The sequence below is a fragment of the Pleurodeles waltl genome, chromosome 1_2, assembly GCF_031143425.1.
Source record: "Pleurodeles waltl isolate 20211129_DDA chromosome 1_2, aPleWal1.hap1.20221129, whole genome shotgun sequence".
Lineage (NCBI taxonomy): Eukaryota > Metazoa > Chordata > Amphibia > Caudata > Salamandridae > Pleurodeles > Pleurodeles waltl.
In genome coordinates, this window is record NC_090437.1 from 875,217,397 (window position 1) to 875,243,156 (window position 25,760).

General features: G+C 44.5%; 1 protein-coding gene across 1 annotated transcript in view; it reads right to left on the reverse strand.

Moving 5' to 3' along the window:
- DCTD (dCMP deaminase) overlaps positions 1-25,760 on the reverse strand; it is a 168,556-nt gene that overhangs the window by 83,587 nt on the left and 59,209 nt on the right. Inside the window, exon 3 of the mRNA XM_069199245.1 lies at positions 9,343-9,478. Coding sequence (XP_069055346.1) covers positions 9,343-9,478 — 136 coding nt within the window. The remainder of the gene's footprint in view (positions 1-9,342; positions 9,479-25,760) is intronic.

The following is a 25,760-nucleotide window of genomic DNA, read 5'->3' on the forward strand; positions in this document are numbered from 1 at the left end:
CTACCCAGGCCAAATTTGTGTACTCTCCTCCCACCCCCAATATTTGTGATTATAAAGTAACCAAGGATTGGCAGATTTACCTGTATGGAACCAAAAAATAGCCAATATAGAGCATCATTTTGTATTTGTTTGGAACAATTGACAAAACAGTGTGGTGCAAAAAAGCGTATGCTCTTATTTTCTAAAAGTGGAATCAACACAAATTTACTCGGCTAAGATCATCATCTTCCCAGTTTTAAGGAATAAATCAGAATTTTAAAAGAAAACTATTTTTTACCACCATTTTTGCGTTTTTCTAACTAGTAGTTTATTTTTCCTAGTTTTTGTGGATTCAACCTAATTGCAGATTGAGGTGTAAATAAGTGTGGAAGACGTCATTTGTGTAGATTGTTTAGAGTTTTACCACAGAAACTAATCATTGAAATAAAAAATAATTAAATAAGTAAGGAAAACACAGCAACGAGTGGCAAACATTTCCATCAGTTTTGCCCCGTAAGCCAGTTTACAAAAGCAACACACTGTTACATCCATCAGACCCTACTGGTTGCAGGGCCATACAAGGTTTGTTGGTTGCCCAAAAACACATGACAACAACTGAGCTGCAGCTTATAATGATATTTCATTGTGCACCCAAAATGCAGAAATTCATATGGTAAAATGTAAAGAAGCTAGGCATTTGTTGAAATGTACACAAGATACTGAATTTAGGAATAGTGGGTACTTGTACATGCCAGCATTTGGCATACCATCATGTGATTAAGGGCATTTTGCACAATTTGCTCTGTCTTCCACAGTGGCTCACATTAAGAAGTCAAAAACAGAGAGCAATCCAACAGTAATAATAACAAGTGCTCTACTGGTCTATGTTCTCAATGATAAAAAGTATAACACATGTGTGGCTAAACACCCCCTTATCCACCCCAAGGGGTGGCAGAAAGACCGTTGACCCCAGAGGCAAGGAGGAAATAGGCCAGTGCCCACAGGGGATGCTTCCCATACAGCAACAGAAATTCCCTAGAGGTCTAGAGGGGTGAATCTTTACTCGCCGAACGCGTTTCTTGTGTGATTCCCAAGGTAGGATCCATTTGGGAAGGACCACGCTGAAATGCGGACATTGCTCCCTTTCCATCACCATCTCTCCCATGCGGATTGGTACTCAGGGGCCATAATTAAGTCCACAAGCACATATCAAAAGTGAAAACAGACTGTGTTAGTCCCGTGGTCTCCTTTCACTTATGTTAGGTTTTGTTTTGTGGTGACGTCAACTCACACAGCGTACTGGACCTCAGGAGCAAACCAAAAAAGAAAAAAATATTGCCTGCATGCATGGGTGTAAGGAAATGCCTCCTTGGCATGGTTACCCCCTGACTTTTTGCCTTTGCTGATGCTATGTTTTGAATTGAAAGTGTGCTGAGGCCTGCTAACCAGGCCCCAGCACCAGTGTTCTTTCCCTAACCTGTACTTTTGTTTTCACAATTGGCACACCCTGGCATCTAGGTAAGTCCCTTGTAACTGGTACCCCTGGTACCAAGGGCCCTGATGCCAGGGAAGGTCTCTAAGGGCTGCAGCATATCTTATGCCACCCTGGGGACCCCTCACTCAGCACAGACACACTGCTTGCCAGCTTGTGTGTGCTGGTGAGGACAAAACGAGTAAGTCGACATGGCACTCCCCTCAGGGTGCCATGCCAACCTCACACTGCCTATGCAGTATAGATAAGTCACCCCTCTAGCAGGCCTTACAGCCCTAAGGCAGGGTGCACTATACTATAGGTGAGGGCACCAGTGCATGAGCACTGTGCCCCTACAGTGTCTAAGCAAAACCTTAGACATTGTAAGTGCAGGGTAGCCATAAGAGTATATGGTCTGGGAGTCTGTCAAACACGAACTCTACAGCACCATAATGGCTACACTGAAAACTGGGAAGTTTGGTATCAAACTTCTCAGCACAATAAATGCACACTGATGCCAGTGTACATTTTATTGTAAAATACACCCCAGATGGCACCTTAGAGGTGCCCCCTGAAACCTTAACCAACTACCCGTGTAGGCTGACTGGTTTTAGCAGCCTGCCACACTCGAGACATGTTGCTGGCCACATGGGGAGAGTGCCTTTGTCACTCTGTGGCTAGTAACAAATCCTGCACTGGGTGGAGATGCTATCACCTCCCCCAGGCAGGAGCTGTAACACCTGGCGGTGAGCCTCAAAGGCTCACCCCCTTTGTTCCAGCACCACAGGGCACTCCAGCTAGTGGAGTTGCCCGCCCTCTCCGGCCACGGCCCCACTTTGGCGGCAAGGCCGGAGGAAATAATGAGAATAACAAGGAGGAGTCACTGGCCAGTCAGGACAGCCCCTAAGGTGTCCTGAGCTGAGGTGACTCTAACTTTTAGAAACCCTCCATCTTGCAGATGGAGGATTCCTCCAATAGGGATAGGAATGTGACCGCCTCCCCTTGGGGGGAGGCACAAAGAGGGTGTACCCACCCTCAGGGCTAGTAGCCATTGGCTACTAACCCCCCAGACCTAAACACGCCCTTAAATTTAGTATTTAAGGGCTCCCCTGAACCTAGGAACTCAGATTCCTGCAACCTAAAGAAGAAGAGGACTGCTGAGCTGAAAACCCTGCAGAGAAGACGGAGGCACCAACTGCTTTGGCCCCAGCCCTACCGGCCTGTCTCCCCCCTTCGGAAGAAAACTGCTCCAGCGACGCTTTCCCCAGGACCAGCGACCTCTGAATCCTCAGAGGACTGCCCTGCTCTAAAAAAAACAAGAAACTCCCGAGAACAGCGGCCCTGTTCAACAAAGACTGCAACTTTGTTTCCAGAGGAGCAACTTTAAAGACCCCTGCAATTCCCGCCAGAAGCGTGAGACTTGCAACACTGCACCCGGCGACCCCGACTCGACTGGTGGAGAAACAACACTTCAGGGAGGACTCCCCGGCGACTCCGAGACTGTGAGTAACCAAAGTTGTCCCCCCTGAGCCCCCACAGCGACGCCTGCAGAGGGAATCCCGAGGCTCCCCCTGACCGCGACTGCCTGACTCTCAGATCCCGACGCCTGGAAAAGACCCTGCACCCGCAGCCCCCAGGACCTGAAGGATCGGAACTCCAGTGCAGGAGTGACCCCCAGGAGGCCCTCTCCCTTGCCCAGGTGGTGGCTACCCCGAGGAGCCCCCCCCCTTGCCTGCCTGCACCGCTGAAGAGACCCCTTGGTCTCCCATTGATTCCTATTACAAACCCGACGCTTGTTTGCACACTGCACCCGGCCGCCCCCGCGCTGCTGAGGGTGTACTTTCTGTGTGGACTTGTGCCCCCCCCCCCCGGTGCCCTACAAAACCCCCCTGGTCTGCCCTCCGAAGACGCGGGTACTTATCTACTGGCAGACTGGAACCGGGGCACCCCCTTCTCCATTGAAGCCTATGTGTTTTGGGCACCACTTTGAACTCTGCACCTGACCGGCCCTGAGCTGCTGGTGTCGTGACTTTGGGGTTGCTCTGAACCCCCAATGGTGGGCTACCTTGGACCCCAATTTGAACCCCGTAGGTGGTTTACTTACCTGCAAGAACTAACAATAACTTACCTCCCCTAGGAACTGTGAAAATTGCACTGTGTCCACTTTTAAAATAGCTATATGTGTTTTATGTAAAACGTATATATGCTATTGTGATTATTCAAAGTTCCTAAAGTACTTACCTGCAATACCTTTCAAATGAGATATTACATGTAGAATTTGAACCTGTAGTTCCTAAAATAAACTAAGAAAATATATTTTTCTATACAAAAACCTATTGGCCTGGAATGGTTTCCGAGTGTGTGTTCCTCATTTATTGCCTGTGTGTATGTACAACAAATGCTTAACACTACTCCTTTGATAAGCCTACTGCTCGACCACACTACCACAAAATAGAGCATTAGTATTATCTCTTTTTGCCACTATCTTACCTCTAAGGGGAACCCTTGGACTCTGTGCATACTATTCCTTACTTTGAAATAGTGCATACAGAGCCAACTTCCTACAATGGGTAAGTAGCCATAGTTAATTTAAGTCAATGTATACCAAATAAGTAGTTTGTTCAGGCAAACAATAACAGGGGATTTGCATGCAGAGAGCTGAATTCTGAGCACAAGAGAGCTTACAGAAAGTAAAGGGTTGGCAGTATCTTAAAAATGCCCACATTGAAAAGACTTGCAAGATCTCCAGCCAAGCAACTATTCACCTGGAAGGTACTGTCTTAGTAGATCCAGCTGGCCCGATTGTGACCCGCATCACCAGTGGAGCGAAGGGGTTGGATAGGGCTTGTGCAGACAGCTGTCACAGACTGTCTGGCAATGTGACTGTACACTACACCATCACCACTTCAGTTTCCAGTTGAAGTGCTTAGGGACAGAAGTTAGCATGAAAGCTAATACGATTTCTCAAGTAGGTGAAGGATCCTCAGGTTACATCCCAATTTCTCCATCAGCAAAATGTTCCAGGTTATAACTGGAGGTCGGACCACAATGCAAAACTCAGTAGTTCTAACTTAGACCCTTGTGCAGACGTCAATGGATCCTTCATCAAAGCGCTGCAACTGTGTTGTTAAATGTGTCCATCTATACCCTAAATCCCTCAGTTTGAGGACCCTGGGGACATCAGATTATTTCTCGACACTCTGAAATGCTGCACTTATCACCACTCTGCAAGACATAGCTTTCCACTAAACAAAGAGGTTTTGAAATACAGACTGGCATTACTAAAATAATAGGCCTGTTCGCCGCTGATCTTCAGATGTAGGGACACGATAAAAGTTACACAGAGGAATACAAGACATGCCAAGGACTTCAAGTAATTGATAGGGTTCCAAGTACCCATGAGACTGATATTACTGTTGCTTAACACATTAATGTACTGCTACCACCTGGCATTTATTACAGTTTAGGAAAACGGAAGCTATAGCACAAAACAGTAAACTAGAACTCCACGCACCCAGCTGAAGATGCATGCAGCTATCTTGCACAGAACACATACATCCCAGACCAACCACTCTCTTAAGCATACCTATAGCTAAACATTTGTCTACAGCACATGAACTGGCCTAAAAAGCTCAGTTTTGCTCCTATGAAAAAGCTGTAAGAGAATCCCACAGGTGATACGTACACGGAATCCACCAACCACATAGAGTTATAATGAACGGGCGTTCACTGAATCTGAAAGGATCAATTCTTACATTCAACAACTTGTCCCCATATAGACCCTATTAACCAAATTCAGCATCCTACTACCTATTTACAGGAGAAGGCAGCACCCTTCTTTCACAGCTACTGTACACTGCTTCCTTTTACTAATACATCAGTAAAGAAGTCCACGCCGGAGAAGTGTGGCACAATCGTTAGAGCGGCAAACCCTGATGCAGAGATCTGGCCCGGGACCAGGGTTCAATTCCCACCTCGGCGGGCCTTGGGCTCAATTCCCACCTCGGCGGGCCTTGGGCTCAATTCCCTTGGACCAGATAATTCTCGCCTTGGTGCCTAATCTAATTAATGGGTCCCACTCTGGGCAATAGCTTGCTTCATCTCCACAACGGCCCTCACAGCGCTTGGATTCCTGGCTTCACCCTGGGGCTGTCCAGGAGTGGGTTCCTCACAGGGAAAAGCCAGGAGGGGTTCCACAGCGGTATGCGTACAGCGCCTTGAGACCCTAACGGGTGAGTAGTGCGCTATACAAGTGCGAAGTTTTACAGTTTACGCCTGTAGGGTTAGTGCCATAGAATCTATCTGTAGCAAAGTGGTACCTTTATGTGTCGTGTAAAGGGAATTCTGCAAGAAGAAAAAGTCACCTTGTAGGCACTGAGACTATCTTGCATTTTTTAAATCACTAGAAATAGGTAGGGCATAGCCTTTCGACAGGTAACAGAATACTTTTAGTCACAATCTGCAGGTTACAAACTAAAAAAAACATGTGAGGGGCATGATTTTTTAACCCATACTCTTCTACACCAACTATTCCCACGCATATGTGTTTCTACTCTGAGCAAAGAAACGGAGTCTCCACTCTCGCCAGTTACATTTACATGCACGGATACAACAGGGGGTGGTGTGTTTCTCTTTGTGCCATAAAGGGGAGAGAGATATGACCGGAGGCTGGGCTTCAAGCAATGACTCCTCTTGGGAATTAACCTTAAAAAGCCACTCAGGGAGACATATTATTTAAAGTCAGGTCTTTGGAGAGTAGTGATGGACATATTAAATATCATGATGTACAACCCACAAGAAATCATGACATAGTTAGCTGGGGTTTAATTGCCTTGTACACAAACTGTGCAGCACAGTATATTGCATTTATAGAGGACTAGTGTACTACCTTGGCTTGGGCAGCTTTCCTGTAATCTATTACAAAAATGGCATCTTCAGAAAGATGGGGCATTTGAAGCAGACATTCTTGCTGTACAGCTTGTGCTGAGATGTACTTATTTATGGATTTTCTGTCATGCAGGCATCAAACACAGTAGGCTGCTTGCAATCTTCATGAAAGGATGCTAATTTGATGTACCAGGCTTCAAAATGTAATTTTCCTACTTGCCAACTTGAGAAATAACATGCAGACCTTAAGGTGATTCTAATCGTGCTCCATGGAAAGGGAAAAAAAGCCAGACAACTGCTCCCGCAGATTGCACTGTGTCTCTGTCCGTTTCCGTTCTACCGACAGTGAGATTAAATAGTAAAGATCACAATTTCTATCCTGATCCACTCAAGTTTAGTTCAAGATCACAGCCCCCAGACACACACATCTCATTAGACATGCCCAAACCAATAAACGTTTGAAAATACACATACAAGCTTTAGCATGCAAGAGTGGGTTTTTAAACAGGGCAACAAACATATAAGGAAACAAAGTCCCATCAAAAGGGAAGCTGATGTATAACCTCCTCTTTTCCCCGATCCTACTCCCTACCATACTATCCAATACTTGCATAAGCTCACAGCTTCTTATCCTCCTCATACTCAATATCCTTCCATCTCACATACTAACAACAGTGTTTTACCTATATCCCTCCCTATTCTCTAATCTACTGCACTGTCCTGCCCTCTTTTCCACTGAAATGCGCTCCAAACACTTTCATCTCCTGATATCCTAACTTGTTCACCTGCATCTTGTTCCTTTTCCATCCTCTAACCACCGCTCCTTCACTTCCCATGCTCCTCTGCTCCATTCCACAGTTGCATACAAAATCCTCTTCCCACCTTATCCTCTCTCCAGACAGCCAATCCTATCTTAAGCCATTTATACTCTCCCTCACTCATTCTGTTCCTCACATCCTCTCTCCGTTGCTTTCTCGAACCATCCTTGCTCCTTCTCAGCAAACCACCCCTCCACTCCTTGACCTGCCTCTGCTCTCTGCCCTTGCTAAAACATCCTTTCTACTCATCAGTCCTCTTCTTACCCATTTTCTCTTCCTCTACCAAGGTCGCACCCTTCTTCTCTTGTCTTTTATACCCTGTCCATTCCATCGCCCTCTCACCTATTCCTGTCTTCTCTCCCTATCTGCTAAAAGCTCTGTCATTTGCTCATCCTCCTCTTTTGCCATCCTATCTGTACCTCTTCTCTTTATTCAATTTTCCCATACCTCTCTTGCTCTCCTTATTCAGGAACTAACCTATCCTCTACTTTTCTTTCATCATTCATCCCTCTTTTCCTGACCCCAACAGCTCTCCTTCCCCAATCATTCCCTAACCTGTCCTCTAATAGTCAACAGTTTGCCCTCTTTAACAATTTTTTCCATTCTTTCCTATCCTCCTTTTACAAAATAAATCCTTCTCCTTAAACATCTCCCTTTCTCTGAGGTGATCCTTTTCTTTATTTGCCCATCTATTTTCTTGACTTCACACATCGTACCAACCTTTCCCTCCTCTCACACACCCTCCTCTTTTCTTAGCCATTAATGCTCTTCTAGTCTGCACACCCTCTCTCCTGCATTCCTGGTCATCCTTCTCTTTCTCCACTCATCCCATATCACTCATGCCTCTCTCATATATCACAGTGATTGTAGCAAATTCGCTCAACTGGTGATCACCGGGTATGTGTGAGCAAAAAAGTCAAATGTGAAAAATCAGTGTCAGAAAGTGTTTTGCAAAAAGAGACAACTGTTGAAGGTGTGGTTTCAAATGCAGAGATTTTTTTTAAATATAAGCGCTGGGACATACATTTGATTTTTGATCAAAATATTGACAGACCCCATAAGGTGTTCTAACTTAGTTAACTATTTTTGATTCCTCTTTTACTAGCCTTTTATTAGCATCATGCTTGGTATCATGTACATTGTTAAAAGGTACATGTAAAATTCTGTGGCCACATGACATGAATTCACAAATCCTCTTGAATGATTTTAATGCCTGTAATTGGCCCCCAGGATGCACATTACCTTAAGTGCTCAGAAAAAGTGAACAAAAATGAGACAGGACAAGTTATGGCAAACACACTTTGATCAGGGCAAGGGAGAGGTGAGAGGAACATCCCAGACTGAGGAAGGAAAACAGTCATCAGATAGAATGTTTCTTTGAAGAACTTCTTTACATAAAGTACTTTGGGTTGGTCAATAGGCTGCAACCAAAAACAAACTGTACTATACAAATTAAAGCCCAGGTTTTTAAAAGATGATATGTTTTATATTCTTTGAATTTGTTGTTCTCTGAAGAAGTGCCAACCTTTTCTTAAAAGTAGGCAATTGTTTTTGCTTGGAGAAATTAACGGGCAATGGCAGAAAGTTGAACTAACCTCAGTATAACACTGTGAGCGCACAGAAAGATTCAAATGTCTTACACAAAAATAGTGGACGGACTACACAGTTTGAAAAGTGTGACATGGGCAGCATTTGGGAAAATCAGTCAATAGTATGTATCCATGGGGAAAGACAGGAGACTACAGCCAACTGGAAGCGTGAGTTGGGGGAATGAAAAGGGATGTATTAAAGTGGCAACATCACACTCACAAAGCCCAGGTGGAAACTCCATACTCCCCGCCCCACCCTTGCATCAGGTCTTTTTCACACATTCATCCCCTACATTCTCACTACCTGTCAAATCTTGCTCCCACAGGACCACTTCCAGCATTCTTCCACCAAACTCCCTTGATTTTCCCCTCCCAACCACCACATACCTCTTCCCTCAACCACACATACATAGCAGTTTTGGGTCAGGCCTTTTTTGACGGTGCTTCAGAATGGAATGTCAATTGCAGCTTCGAGTATTGTCTGACAGTTTATCTTTGTCTAAAAGCATGAGCCTGAGGCAAGGTTAATGGTATGGACAAGATAACTGAGGTTATCATTTTTAACACCAAGTAACTGACACCATACAGAGTGGCCTACCGTAAGGATATTTTGTATCCAGTTTATCTGCAGCTGCCCTTGCCCATGGAAGAGCATCATCACTGCAACCATTAGGCATTCCGTTATATCCAATTCCAACGATCTTATTCTCAGAGTTCACAATGCAGGCTCCAACCTAAGAAAAAACATAAGTTAACGAAACCATTAAAATCTATTACAAATCTTTTATTCAGATAAAACACTGACTTACGCGGAAAAAAGAGCACTAAAAGTCAGTGGCGTGGCTTAGCCTTCTGCTAAATACCAAAGAGGTATTGTATCTTGATAGTTAGCAACAAGGGCACAGGCAATATTTTAAAAGTGTATGGTAGAAAATATATGTGTAAAGTAAAAAGGATTCTTGATAATGGGAGTGAACCAGATTATTGGCAATGAGGAAACTGCACACACCGTACAATTATATTACATTTTCCTTTATAAAGCACCAAACATGCCACCTTTTGTCCACCAGAGGGCACTTTTTCAAATAACATTTGGTTACCGTTGACTGTTCATGCAGCCTCTGCATGAAAATGGCATACATGGACGGTCAGTGGTTCTAAAGGGCTTGTGTCTTGTGTCCAGAGTTTACTCCAATGGTTGTACATTAGGGGTCTAAGGCTTGCTTTAGCATTTCATGCCACCCCATGTTGTGGGTTATTTTAGTGCCTTGCTTGGGCACACATTCTAGCATTCAGGTCTGTGCCCTTTTATCTAATGTGTTTCATTTATCCTTTTTATTATTTCAGCATGGCTTTCTATTAGCAGGCATTTTTTTTTTTTTTTTTTTTAAATCAGTTGCTTTTCCATGCAGGAATTGTTACTAGTTCTTTGGCACGACGTTCTCTTCTTGTGCTCTGCTCAAGTCTGTATATGATAAGCTACAAAGTATTGCCTGTCCAAGAATATGAAGACTGCCTTACACAGAAAAGATGCACTATGTCAGGCCAGTTCGCAGTACAACACAACGGTTTGTGATAAAAGCATCTGACTGTCAAAAATGAGGTTAGAGGGGACAATCCAGCCATCCATCTTACACTATACAATGTTGGCGCAGCTCTGCTGAACTTGGCTTCGTCACTCCAGCCACCAGGCAAACCCCTGCTTATTATTCAGGTATGGGGGAGGGGCTTCCTTTCAGAGATTAGTACAGGCAGAGAAGCTTGTGCTATGCTCTCATGTGGATTTTAGAAGTATAGGTAGGGATTTTATATTCACAAATGTGCCAGGATGCTGTTTTTTTAAAAAATGTGTTTCACGCTCATGGTCACAACGATAATTGTATTATGTTTAATTTTTCTAATAATCGCACAGAACACAGTTGCTTCAATAATACATATTGAACCACGTTCTGCATCAGTTTATCATTGCATGTATGAGACTTTTGTAACTGAGACAAAGGGGTAAGGTCTCTTCTACCACAACTTTCCGAGTCAAAGTGTCATGCGTCAGGCTGTCACAAATCACCTTTACTTTCTAGGTTTGGGTGAGGTGCTGCTAGTTAACTGAAAGGTTAGGGTGACACCTTTCACACAGTGTGGGATTGGCTCAGTCCCCCACACAGTGGTGCTGCCGCCCAAAACCAGCAGTCTTATCTCCATGGCGGGAGTCCTATGACGTGGCACCACCAACGTTGGTTAGGCACTAGCCTCGGGCCTCCCAAGTATCTCTGTCTCTTTACATGCTAAAGGCACCCTATTCACCTCATACAGAGATGTTTGTGGTATTTGGGCAATATCTTACTCAGCTAAATAGGTAGTACCTATCTTAGACTTGGCTGTTCAAGGATTTTCCCAAATTGGTGTTTCTATCTCTGAAACAACCGTTTTAAATATGGGGGCCCCTCAACGAGTAGCAATTGCAGCAAATATGAGACAACCTCTCACACAACATCTATTCAATTATGGGCTCATTTATGAGAGCGGGAAAGTTACATTTCTGCACAGAGTGTACTGAAAGGACATTTTCTATTCCTGGGTCACCTTTCCAGTAGCAGATGGGAACTCACATACATTTCACGATTACACAGTAGCAATTTTACCACCACAATACGGACCATATGAATATTTAGAAATATCCTTATCTTATCAATACCACCAGAATTGGATGATGGTGCCCTACCACATTAGATTAGGTCCCATAAGTAATGAAGGACCTATATGGGCAGAACTGGCCACATACACATCACATCCTAATGTAGGAACCATGACAGTGGCGGAACTGCGACGCTTACGTAATCATTTAGTAGAACTATATAGATGTTTAATACAGACTTTAACCACTGCCCCAGCGAGGGCTGCTTCAGTGCAAAAACATTTGGCTACAGCAGGGATCAATCCTGTGACTTTGCATTCTATAATGGGTAAGGTAAAGGTGAAGAAATTCCGTTTTGGTTAGCACAGAAAGTGAGCGCACTGCAAGCAGTGTTTCCCCATATGGGACCCTGAGATAAACATAGAATTCTGACAATGTGCTTGTTCTTTGGGATGGTTCACTCAGTGGACAATTGTGCCTCATGGGGTGCAGTATTTGCTGCACTCTACACTACCGAACACTTGTGAATCTTCTGGAAGTGTTAAAACAAATTCAAGATGAATACGAGGCTGTCCCTGCCCTGAACTTGGGGATGAAATTATTGGGCAATTTTGCAGTGTCCTCAATTATATTAAGTCATCTTAAGGGGAAGCAGTAGCATTGGCAGTATACTAGCGGCTCTGAGATGTTTCTCAATAAAACCAAAAACGCAAGCTCCCTAAGATTATCACTGAAACCTACACTAGTAGTATAGGTAGGGTTAGTGTGGTAGACGGAGCAGGTAAACCACAATTACAAGGGTTAAAAAATGCACTGGGAAAAGAAAAAAAAAAAACTAACAAAGGTAACAGAAAAAAGGAGCATCACCACGTTTGAAGACCTCTAAGAAACAAAACAACCTTAGAAATGGGGAAACTTAAGGAAGAGAATCTTCCCCATTTTTAAAAAGAAAAATGTTGCGGCCATTTCGGCTAAACATGCCACATATATTAAGAACATTACTGAAGAACAGGGCGTGGGCAGTGACTCTACTTGACAGCGCGGTAGAGGTCACAACAGTTCGCCAGAGCTTCTGGACGTGACAGTAACTAACAACTTTCTTGAAGTTGAAACTGTGGACAGGTGCATCCTCCCCACGCAACAAGGTTTACAAACTAAAAAAAATCAAACTGAGGGAGACCGAGTGCACATTTAAAGTATACATTGGGGAACATTAACACTTAGTTATGACATCCTTATGGCAGAAAAAGATTGGTCAACTGAATTTGTCCATAACCTCCCAACAAGGGGAATATATCATATTGCCTTCTTTCTCAGTTCTTGTTCCACATGCAGTAAAAGAAGCTTACACTGCAGACTGGGCATTGGCGCAGGCTCCATCGCTGTACAGCAACAATGTGGGGTGGGATAGGTATAACATGATAAGAGGATTCCCTTTTAGGTCAACCCCATAGTTCCAACCATAATATCTCATTAAACATGAGGCTAAAGGACCAGTGAGAGAAGTACTCTTGCAACTTGAGTACCAGGGAGTAATTGAAACCTGTGTATCACCAATGAATAACCCTTTGTTTCCCATAGCTAAGCTGGACCATTCCTATAGGATAGTCTTAGATTACAGACACTGTAACAGTCTTTCACACACATTTGCAATAGGAAATGCACACAGCACAGCACTTGTTAACAATAAAGTGGGCAAAAAATACAAAACAACCTTGGATATTTTCAATGTTTTTTTCTGCCAAGATCTAGCGCCTGAAAGCAGGGATTTAAGTGCTTTCACTGCGCTTGGCTCAAGTGTATGAGAACAGTACAGGATTGTTCTCAGCCTGTGTAACATCAATATTACATGATATTGCTTTCTGAGGCATTGTCTTATGTCAATGCCATCTATCTCACAGACGACGACTGTAGGAGGATGGCCTGGCTTATAGTGGGTACCTTGTGGTAGTTACACCTTGTGCCAGGTCCAGTTATCCCTTATTAGTAGAATAGAGGTGTTTCTAGCAGCTTAGGCTGATAGAGGTAGCTATAGCAGAGCAGCTTAGGCTGAACTAGGAGACATGCAAAGCTCCTACCATACCACTTATATCATATAGCACTATATCATAAGAATCACAATATTCAGAGTTACTAAAAATAAAGTGTAATAAAGGCAAGTGTCCGGGGGGCAGGAGCCCACTAAACCCCGGATGAAGGTGCAAAAGGGCTGCCTCCTGGTGGAAGAAGCCAAAGATTCTGCAACAACGGAAGGTGCCAGGAACTTCTCCTTTGGTCAGAAGATGTCACACGGTGTGCTGGAGGATGCAGAGTTGTTTCCACGCAGAAAGACCGCAAACAAGCCTTGCTAGCTGCAAGAGTCGCAGGTTGAGGATTTTGGGTGCTGCTAGGGCCCAGAAAGGACCAGGAGGTGGCCCCTTGGAGCAGGAGACAGAGGGGGCGCTCAGCAACACAGAGAGCCCACGCAGAAGCAGGGAACACCCGCAGAAGCACCTGAACAGGCACTTAGAAGATCTGAGGACAGAGGTCGACTCAGAGTCACAAAGGAGGGTCCCACGATGTCGGAGTCCAACTCAGCGAGTTGGACAATGCAGGACGGAGTGCTGGGTACCGGGGTTAGGCTGTGCACGAAGGAAGTCTTGCAAAAGCGCACAGAAGCCCGAGCAGCTGCAGTTCATGCAGTACACAGGATTACTGTCTGGCGTGGGGAGGCAAGTACTTACCCCCACCAAAAATGGACAGAAAGGCCACTGGACTGTTGGGGACACTTGGACTCAGCTCCCGTGTTCCAGGGACCATGCTCATCAGGATGCAAGGGGATCCAGAAGACTGGTGATGCCGAAGCTTGGTGCCTGCGTTAGCATGGGGAAGATTCCGTCAACCCACGGGAGATTTCTTCTTGGCTTCCAGTGCAGGTTGAAGGCAGACAGCTCTTAGAGCATGCACCACCAGGAAACAGTCAAGAAAGCCGGCAGGATGAGGCACTACAATGTTGCTGGTAGTCTTCTTGCTACTTTGTTGCGGTTATGCAGGCGTCCTGGAGCAGTCAGCGGTCGATCCTTGGCAGAAGTCGAAAAGGGAAGTGCAGAGGAACTCTGGTGAGCTCTTGCATTCGTTATATGAGGAATAGCCCACAGGAGAGACCCTAAATAGCCCTCAGAGGAGGATTGGCTACTGAGAAAGGTAAGCACCTATCAGGAGGGGTCTCTGAGTTCACCTGCTGGCACTGGCCACTCAGAGCTGTCCATTGTGCCCACACACCTCTGCGTCCAAGATGGCAGAGGTCTGAGACACACTGGAGGAGCTCTGGGCACCTCCCCTGGGAGGTGCTGGTCAGGGGAGTGGTCACTCCCCTTTCCTGCCAGAGCAGGGCTGGGGGGATCCCTGAACCGGTGTAGACTGGCTTATGCAGAGAGGGCACCATCTGTGCCCATCAAAGCATTTCCAGAGGCTGGGGGAGGCTACTCCTCCCCAGCCCTTCAAACCTATTTCCAAGGGGAGAGGGTGTAACACCCTCTCTCAGAGGAAATCCTTTGTTCTGCCTTCCTGGGACCATGCTGCCTAGGCCCCATGGGGGCAGAAACCTGTCTGAGGGGTTGCCAGCAGGAGTAGCTGCAGTGGAGACCCCGGAAAGTTAGTTTGGCAGTACCCGGGCTCTGTGCTGGAGACCCGGGGATACATGGAATTGTCCCCCCAATACCAGAATGCTTCGGCATCACCAGTCTTCTGGGTCCCCTTGCATCCTGATGAGCATGGTCCCTGGAACACAGGAGCTGAGTCCAAGTGTCCCCAACAGTCAACAGCTAGGCACCACACAGGGAACACATACAGGGCATAATTTATGAGCACTGGGGTCCTGACTAGCAGGATCCCAGTGACACATAGGCAAAAACAAACATACATACAGTAAAAATGGGGGTAACATACTAGGCAAGATGGTGCTTTCCTACAACGACCTCATCATACATTTGGCCCAGATGGATTCCTGTGTTCTGGGATTCGCCACTCAAGGCTACAAATTCAATTTCAAAAAAACGTTGCTTTTCTATCAGATGAGGGAAAGTGCCTCACACCCCACTTTCTAAAAAAAATGCACACAGCAACAACCTCCCAATACCATCAAAAACTAGCCATTAGTGGTTTTTTTTTGTTGGTTTTTTAAAACTTCGGTATAACACATTCCAGAATATGCAAAATGCGTAAAACCTTTTAACGACTTCATCCAGAGTTCACAAGCAAACATTGGACACCTGAACATATAAGCATTCTCAGAGCATTACAACTAGACATGCTTGAAGCAAGACACTTACACACACGTGACAACAAAATAAACGTGGTCATCAGGGTAATTCCTGGTGCCAATGGGGTCACCTATGTAACATTCAATGAGGGTGACACCGTACGCATAGCATACAAATCACATTTGTACTCCTATGCTGAACAGCGTTTTGCACCCACAGAAAAAATACTGACTGCTCTTTAAATGGCTGTCTCAAGAGAGACACATCTTGCCCAGGGCAAACGCATCATTGTCACTGCCCCAATACCGGGTTTTGAGGCTGTCACCAAAGCTAGTGTACCAAATGTAAAAGCTTTACATACACGCTGTATTCAATGGGCATCGTCTCTGACCACTACTGAGGTTGATAAGGTTTTTGATCCAAATCTTCACCAACAAGAATTTCTTCAATATGAACTAGAATATCCCATGTCCACTAACATTTTGCCTCAAACAATATTGGATCATTTATACTGATGGTTCAGCCCATCCAGCCGTAGGTACCAAACACCAACACTCTGCAGCTTGCGCAGCCCTTAGCGGGATAGTGAGGGATGGCAAATTCCTCTCTCAACATACCTACACACAGACCCTTGGGGACTGCACAGCATAACTTGCAGAGCTTAAGGCTCTAATCTTGGCACTGGAACACATAGATCCTGAACTTTCTACTTTGATTGTGTGTAATTTGTTCTACTGTGTCCAGTCCTTTAATGAATACTCACACTATTGGCACCTAAACGGGTTCAGAGATTTGAAAGGGAATGCCATCACACACAAATTCTTGTAGGGGAAGGTAGAAGATCTTAAAGACAAGCTACCAAAGGCTCATGTAGCTCATACATTGGGTCACCAACGTGCTGGAATACTCATTGTAGGAAATACTTTGGCTGATGAAGCAGCCGAATCTGCAGTTGCTACAGCTTTTGTTGTTAGAATTACTAGTTCTTGTCTGTGGCTTGATGATGAAACACTGGTTGCTGTGAAGGCTTTAGCTGACAAAGTCCTTACATAAAACATTTCCTGCAAAATATTCCTATCACTTAAGTGCCCAAAACATTGCATTTGCAAAAATGCCAGTGGTGGGTGATCGTTTGATCCCCAGCCAAGACCAGAGATTAGATATCATCACAGCAGCGCAGGAGGGGGTTGCTTCTGCCCATGCTCACTGTTGAAAAAACACTATTGGTGGCCAGGTCAATACAAACAGACCAAACAGTATGTTCTCTGCTGTGATATCTGCCAGCAAATTAAAAGGTTGACCATCAAATGGTCACCACAAACACCTCTCTTAGTTTGCAACAAACTGCTTCAATGTGTGTACTTGGGCCACTGTGGTCCCTTACAACTTGACGGTGCACCTAAATATATTTTAGTTGCTATTGACTCATGCTCCAGATTTCTATGGGGATGGCCGCAATGATCGGCTGATGCTCAAACTGTTATTAAAGATTTGCAAGTCTTTATCAGGACATATGCATTCCACTCAGACTAGGGTCCTACCTTTGCCTCCAGGGCATTCTGGAGCACCATGGCAACAACAGGTGTTCAACTGCATTTCTCTTCTCCCTACCATCCCAAGGGAAATTCAGTTGTGGAGCAGAAAAACCAAGACTTAAAGCAATCCTTAACAGCTAGAGTATTAGGTACAGGTCACAGTTGACTGCACCACTTCTACGGAGTTCATAAAGCACTAAATAGTCTGCGCAGAAGGTCTTTGGGAGGACGTACCCTGCGTGAAGTCCTGTTTGGGATACCTTTGTATGTCCCAGATCTTGATGGCTCTGGCCCTGTGGCGGCAGAAACACCTTTTGACATAAATGAACGTGTCACTGTCTTGAAGGAATTACAGCAGTTCTGTGATGAAAATTCATCTGCACTTTTCGCCACCTTGGGAATGAGGGATTTGCCCACAACATCCACCACCTGGATTCCTACAGTTGGAAAGAACTGCCGTAAAGAAGGAATATGGCCCATCATATAGAGCACTAGTTCCAGTCTAGGGAATGCACGGTACCAGAACTGCCATTTTACCACAGCTGCCTGGTTTTAAATAAAACTGCTTAATTTCAATTGACAATGTCAACTTGCACCATGTGGCCAGTCCTGCACAGTAGACCATGAGTACTTCTGGGTAGTTCCAGTGCCCCTCTCACTGCCATTTAGGATGTACCTCTACAAACACTACTAATGATGAAGATACTTTCACGAACTTGGGGAGGGTGGAAAATTAGCTTTCATTTATTCTCGTCACTACATCATCAACAGGAAATGTCCAAAATTCTGAATTATACTATTCAAATTCAACACAAAAAAGATGAAATTGTTTACTACGAACTGCCAAAGGGATACATCTGCCAGTTCTCTTTACCTGCATCGGCTCCAGTTTTTGCAAGTACTGCTTCCGGTTACTTTGCAGATGTCAACAATTTTCAAACTCTTCAGCATCATCTGCAGCACCTGTTTCAACAGCAAATAAAGCTCTATATGTGGCTTAAAAATAACTATTTGATTCGTCCACTGTACTATCTGTAGATACTTTTAACTTTGCTTGCCTTTCAGCTTTGGATTGGTTTTGTAAATGTCTTCTTGCTGATAAATGGTCATTATCTTTCTGAACGCTCTGATGTTGAACTGGTGGATGAGATTTTAAAACCTTACCTATCCTCACAAAAGGTCTGTGGAAGCCTTGTCCCTTGTGAACATTTCATCTGTTCCAATTGCTGATGGGATTGTTTGGGATAAAGTACCATTTTATCTCTTTGGCCCCACAGAAATGATTCAAATTCCATATGCAGTTAAAGTACCTATGAATTACATTATAAGGCCAGGAGTTGTTTCTAATGACTGTGATGTGAAAACTGTTGATTCTATGCTTTCTAAACTTGAATATTAAACTGTATTTGAAAGTGAAGTTGTTAATATGACAATTGAGAATTATGGGGAAATGTTTTGTTACCGTAATTAGACATTATTTTCTGCACAGGGCTAGTACCCAGAGATTAGTTTAAAATTACACACAATGGGAAAACTGTCCGACTCCAATAGTAGGGAGTTCCAAAACATACATAGATAAGTTGGAATATTTTACTGGGCATGATGTTAAAAATGCTCAGTTATACCGATTTCTTTGTTTCCCAGTTGGCTATAGAAGACTACGAATATTCGTTAAAGTCAGTTGACTTAAAGAGTGTGTGTGGAACTTGAGATTGGCAAATACAAGGTAGGGAAGCTTTATTTAGACCCATAGGTGGCCAGAGCTCACAGAGTTCCACTCAGTGGAATTCCGCGAAGTTGATTTAAAAATTAAAACTCTGTGAAATTCCGGGGAGGCGGAGTGCCGCCTGCCCTAGTGGCACCCTGTCCTCCTGAATGTGCCCAATCTCAGAAGCACTAAGCAGGGTCGTGCCTAGTTAGTCAGGCCTGATCCTGCTTAGCGCTTCCGAGATCGGTTGCATACAGGACAGCCTGAATTCAGGCCAGGCCAGTAGGCACCGAAGGTGCAGTTTCAGGCCTCTTGTGCACCAGCCTGTCCCGTGAGCACTGCCACAAAGCAGGCCGGTGATAAAGGAGGACTGGGTCCTCATGGCCAAAGGCCTGGTGCTCTGCCTCCCTCTGCCACCGGGCCCGGCCTGCTGGTGGAGTGAGGTCTGGTATCCTGGATACAGAGCTGCTGGCACCAGCACAAAACACTCTGGTATTGTCACCACAACAACATACTACGTCAACAATGTTTAAAATCTTCCACACTAACAGCCGTTAAAGAACACCTTGGCCTCCTGTCGGAATATGTAGACTCACAAGATTTTTTGTTTGGTCCCAGGACACCATGCGCAAGACGTGTCTTATATGCAAAATATAATGAAATTTAGATGCTTTCCCAAAAGGAAGTAGCAGCATGGTTAAGGCAAATAGATCAGAAAAATTGACAGAAAGCTCCAGCTGTTGTCAATACTGGTACAAACATATTGTCCAACCACATTTAAACACTAAACAACATTGTGTCATCTGCAATTTACATCATTCAAAATGACATCACTTTTACATCAAGGACAAAGTCAACTTAGGTCCACTGTGCAGTTGACTTGGACGTTACATGTGCTTAAAAATGACTGCATGCATTGGAAGCATGACAATTCTAAAGAGTTATTTGCCACATTTAATCTGACACGTAAGCGAAAGATAATGGCTAAGAAGAAAGCAATTTACATCATGTTTAACATCGAAAAATTTGAAAAGTTGCCTTTTACTGTGGTGGAAATTCCATCAGCAGTGTGGGTAACACATGGAGTAATCAATCTGCCCATTTCAACAATCCAGTTTACTTCATTTTAAAACACTTTTTCTGTAGGCTGATTTGAGCAGCTAGGAGACAGCTATGTTTGTGAGATGTGGGAGCTACCCCTCGGGTACAAATGTTTCAATGGTATGAAAGAGGTCTTAGCAGAAGTGAATGAGCGACTTCTGTGAATTATTAGATAATTTGTAAACAGTTCTCCTTGCAGAAAGCTTGTAATGCTTCAGTAGCGAACTTACCTTGTTCTCTCAAGGGTATTCCTGTCCCTTGATTCACCCAGTGTTCCAGATGCTCTCAAATGGGCGTTATGTGATGCTAAGTGATGAAGGCTGCCGTGATATAAGGGCCAGTATTGCCTACATGGTTTCAGTCTCTCAAATTGTGACTTGATAAGGAAATGTGCTCCCCGCCCCATGCAAGAGATACAAGTAGCAGACATATGGCCTCCTATTGCTACTTCTAATGTAATTTTTGCCAAGCTGAGCAGAATGGAGGCTCTTTTATTTTAAAAACATGGGGCGCTTACATCGACCCCCCCAGACCTATGATCTCCAAGCAGCAAAGTCTTACGCAGAGATACAGTCCCAACAAGACCAACTTTCCAAAACATTTTGGTGAATTGATTTGTCGCATCTTTAATGCTGCCAACACGGCTGGTATTGTGCACTTTTTTAAAGCTACTGGTTCCAGTTTTGTTAGCACTTGTCAGTCAGTCTTTGAAGTTATACTTTCAGCCATTCACTCACTATTTTCAAGTGTTTTTGTGGGATTCCAAATAAATTTGGCATTCCTTGGCGTTATTCTACTGTTGTTGTTTTTCATTTGCAATGGCTGCCCCATTACAACAAAGAGGAATGATGGAGCCTCCACCAGCCCAACTGTGTCGTGAATGCATGATGCAGTACTTTGGAGTACCACTCCTGGAAGAACTGGAGTCGAACTGGTCACTGTCACAGACTAGTTCTCAATCGCGTGTAGTCCTTTTTTTTATGTTTGACGTGCCCATTCGAACATGCACTGGAAGAGGGTCTTGCTTTCAGTGCATACCTTCTTTGGATGCAGGTCTGATTGAGTTCTCTAAGAGGATTCAATGCCATCGTGTCCATTGAGGTTGCGTTTGCTGCAGGATGCTTCCTATGAGTCGCCCTTTGTGGACCTAGTAGTTCCTGGTGCTATAACACCTAGCACTGCACGGAATACTGCCTCCTCAGCCGGACCTATGGCTGAGGCACCAGAACATGTGTGCTCCCTTTTTTTCTTACTGATGAGCTGGTTAACTTAGCGCCTCCCAGAGTGGGATTTTTCCTGGACCCCACTACTATTGATGATACTGGTGATTTTTTTGCAAGATCACGATTATTGTTGACATTCACATTCGGCCTTAATTTAAGTTTTTTTTCTTCAAATTCTAAATTGACCGTTTTTAATTTGACCAGTCTTCAGCTTGTCAACATGGACATTTTATCCCTTTTTAAGTATATTTTAGCTTACGTTTGGATGGTAGTTTAGGGGAAGTAATTTTAGCGTGAGGTTTTTAGAATTGACCCCAGCACTCACTATTGTGCAGGGATGAAATGGGAGGGTGTTGTTGGGTTATTTTAGATCTTTGCTTGGGCACACTTATTTGTAGCTTTGGGCCTGTGCCCTACCTTTTTATTATTTGATTATGGCTTCATTTTAGCAGACATGTTTTGTATTATTTTTCAATAGCTGCTTTTCCACGCAGGAATTGTTATTAGTTCTTTTGCACAACAATCTGATCTTGTGCTCTGCTCAAGGATGTATATAAGCTACAAAGTATTGCCTGTCCACGAGTATGAAGTCCGCCGTACATAAAAAAAAGACGCATTATCACGTCAGGTCAGTTCTCAAAATAACAATTTTTTGTTATAAAAACATCACACTGGCAAAAATAAGGTTAGCGGGGACATTCAAGCCATGCATCTTACACTGTAACATGTTGTGTAGCTCTACTGAACTCGGCCTTGTCGCTCCAGCCACATGGGAGGACTGCCAGCAGATCACAGGTAAACCCCTGCTTGCTATTCAAGTGTGTGGAGGGGTTTCCTCTCAGAGATAAGTACAGGGAGAGAAGGGCTGTCACTGCTATGCTTTCATGTATATCCTATAAGTGTAGGTACGAATTTTAGATTCACTAATGTGCCACGGTGCTGGGACGTTTTAGATGTTTCAGGCTCATGGTCACAATGATAATTGTACTGTTTTATTTTCCTAATAATTACAGCTCATGCTTTTGTGTTTTACATAGAATGCAGCTGCTTAAATAAAACATATTGAACCACGTTCAGCATCTGTTTGTTTCTGCAAGTGATGGTGCTACTGTCCAACGACACCCTGAAGATAAGATAGTGTGATGGCATAAATGCTTTGTCTACAGTAGTCTTAAGAGAGGGCCCTCTACCCTAAAGTAACCATCTCTCTGGTTAATCCTTTCAACTTCAGTAAGCACATTGGCAGGTTGTTGCATGACTTGAGGATCCTAGTGCAAGCCCAGCAGGTGACAGTTTTGATAATAGTTTGCTAGATGAGTCAGTGTGAATAGCATTTTGACTTTTTCCAAGAGCTCTTATGGGAACTGTTAAACCTGGCGTCCTTAGGGTGGGCTTCCCCCAGACCTTTTGGCGTTCACCTCCTCTTTTTGCTATATCTTTTTGTTGGCTTTAAGACTCTCAGCACTTTACCACTGCTGACTAGTGCTAAAGTGCATGTGCTTCTCCACTAAACATGGTAACACTGGTGTATCCACAAATGGCATATTTATGTGTAAGTCCCTTGTGAAGTGGTATACCATATACACAGGGCCTGTAAATTAAACACTACTAGTCGGCCTGCAGTACTGATTGTGCCACCCACTTCAGCAGCCCTTTAAACATGTCTCAAGCGTGCACCTTCACAGCCTGTGTGTGCAGTTTCACTGCCACTTCGACTTGCCATTTAAGACCTCTTGCCAAGCCGTAATATCCCCCTTTTACTACATATAAGTCACCCCTAAGGTAGGCCCTAGTTAACCCATAGGGCAGGGTGCTATGGAAGTAAAAGGAAGGACATGTGCTTTTCAGTTTTACATTTCCAGGTAGTGAAACCCCCCCCAAATTCGTTTTTCAGTACTGTGAGGCCTACTCTTCTCATAGGCCAGCAGTGGGAATTCCACAATACCCTTTTAAGCTGTAATTCCTGATCAGAAAGGGGTAGCTACATAATGTTTCATATCATTGGAATAGTAAAGATAAATCTTCTTTACTGGTGAAGTTGGATTTAACATTACCATTTTAGAGAGGCCACTTTTACAAAGTGGACATTTCTCTGCTCCTATTCCTCTCTGTGGCTTGTAGCCTGTATCCAATACACGTCTGGGGTGCATTCCTTCTAGACAACCACCAACAAAGGAGTACAAGTACTGGAGCTCTGACCATACCAAGATAGACACTTTTGGGTCTTGAACTGAACCTCTGTCAGAAGGACTGCTGTGCTGCTTAAAGAACTCAAATGGGCTGCTTTCCTGGAAGGACTGATCTTCGGCTTGTAGCCCTCTGCTCCCTGGCTCTGCTGAAAGTACTCTGCCTTTACTCCAAGTATTCTCCAAGGACTTGTTGGTCTGCCCCATGTTTAGAAGGTCCCAGGATCATTAAAGACAGCACCCCCTACCACTGCCGCTGGAACTCTTGAGTCCAACAGTTGTACTTAAAGATCAGCCTGATCGCCAACTCAACATTGCAAAGAAGACCAGCTCTTCCCTTTGCCAAGGGGTACATGCTCCATTTTCCCACGAACTGTGCTGCCCACTAGATTCACGCTGCCCCGGTTGTGTGCTCCGATTGGAATCATCGATGTGTTTGTCACTGATGATGCACCTCTCAGCGCGGCCACCAGCGACGCGTTGCCCGGGTGACAAGGGCAGGCTAGAAACACGAGGATTGTCAACCCAGTTCTGCTCATAGGATCAGCGCAGTGTGTGCTACATTCGCAGCCCCCTTACTGAAAGCTACAAAGCATGACGATGCGGGCCCCGCTCCCAAGGCCCGCCGACACTCCCTCAGCTTGGCTCCTGCATCCATACCTACACTTCAGATTCCCCGACATCAGCACCCTCTCCCCCACAAGGTATGGTGTTGTCAACAGGAACTGTATGGTGTATGCAGCTATCCGGCGCTCCATCGCGGTGGCTCTAATAATTCACGGACTGAGGTCTGAGTGGCTACCACTTGATTTAGAGACATTCTCTGTGGAAAAATACAGGGCATGCAATCTTTTGAAGGCGCCCTCACCAGATCCAATCTTGCCACTCTGCATCGTTCTGGTGTGACCACCTCTAAGCATTGAAATACAAGGAACGTTTTAAAAATTGTTTTACTGCACTTTAAAATAGAGCTCATAACTTGAAAACTAATTATTGGATTTTTGTCGTTTTGGTTTTGTTTTACTCAGATAAATATTTTCTTTTTTTTTTTTAAACCTGTGTGGAGTCTTTTTGTGGTGCTTTTATTGTGTTACTGTGTGTTGCACAAATATTTTACAAAATGCCTCTTGAGACAATCTTACCTGCTCTGTGGAAAGCTACCAGAGTGTGAGCACTGGTTATCTCTAGGTGTGCATCTAGCTGACCCAGACTCGAAGTGGTGGTTCCAGCTTGTACAGGGTGCCTACTCAGACAACAAGAAACCCCATTTGTAACAAGATCCAAACAGTTGTTTCTAGGACAGGATTTGTAGGATACTGCCTCCTCATAGTGAGGCTTACTAAGGACCACAGTCTATCTTTCAACAGCCCATGCACCCCTTAACACTTTCCCTGTTCTGCTTCCCATGATGATGCATTGTAAAGGATGAAGGCTGGAAGAAGGGACTTGAGAAACTGCGTCCTAGACCAGTGCATTGATTAGGCGAGTGAACTGAACCATACACCTGTCTGGTTTACCCAGAACAAATCTCATCATGCTGGATCCATTACAGTTGACACAAAACTCCTCCACATTCTGTCCAGTTCATTAATCAGGCCAAGCACCCATGCCTACTCTCATAATAAAGGTCATTGTAATAACATCCATGAACACCAGAAATAAAATGTGATAGTTTTCCCATTATCTTTACCAGGAAATGCATTTAAATATTGAGGGGGTTCATCAGTGGGATACGTAACAGCACTGGTGGCTGGTATTAAGCAGAGTTAGGGGAGTTGCCTTCCCAATCATGGAGGAGAAGGAACACTCCGAGCAGTTCTAGGCTAAGGGTAGCAGGTTGCTCACAGAGACTCAACCAAGACTGTCTTTGTTTAGAGGGAGGCAGTGGGGTGGAACGGGTACTTCTGCACGTGTGCTTGTCAAGGTTTCACTCACCACAAAGGTCCCAGACAGTGCAGTGACATCAATCTGCCCTGGAGCGCTACTGCTGTGGCCTACGGTGCAGTCAGCAGAACTTCATGCAAGTGATTGGCTGGGGGCAGGGCTGGTTTACAGTAGGAGTGTGGGAGTGTGTGGTGCCAAGGGTTTATGTTCGGATAGGAATCTGGCAGCCAGTTCCGGTCCAGGATTACTGGTCTCAAGGAGCAAAGAACATGTGCAGCTTGTAGAGCAGTGCTTTAAATGGAAAAATAGAAGTGCAGTTACTCTGTAGCAGAGCGCCTGCTTGATTCTGAGAACTGCAGGTACTCCCCAATTAAAAGTATGACGTTTTTCTTAAGAAGTGCAGGTACTCGTCCACAAAATAAAAAAAAGTGCTGGTACTCAGTACCGGACAGCACCAGCCCATTTAAAGCACTGCTGTAGAGATATGCTAAAAAGAAGCTGATCTT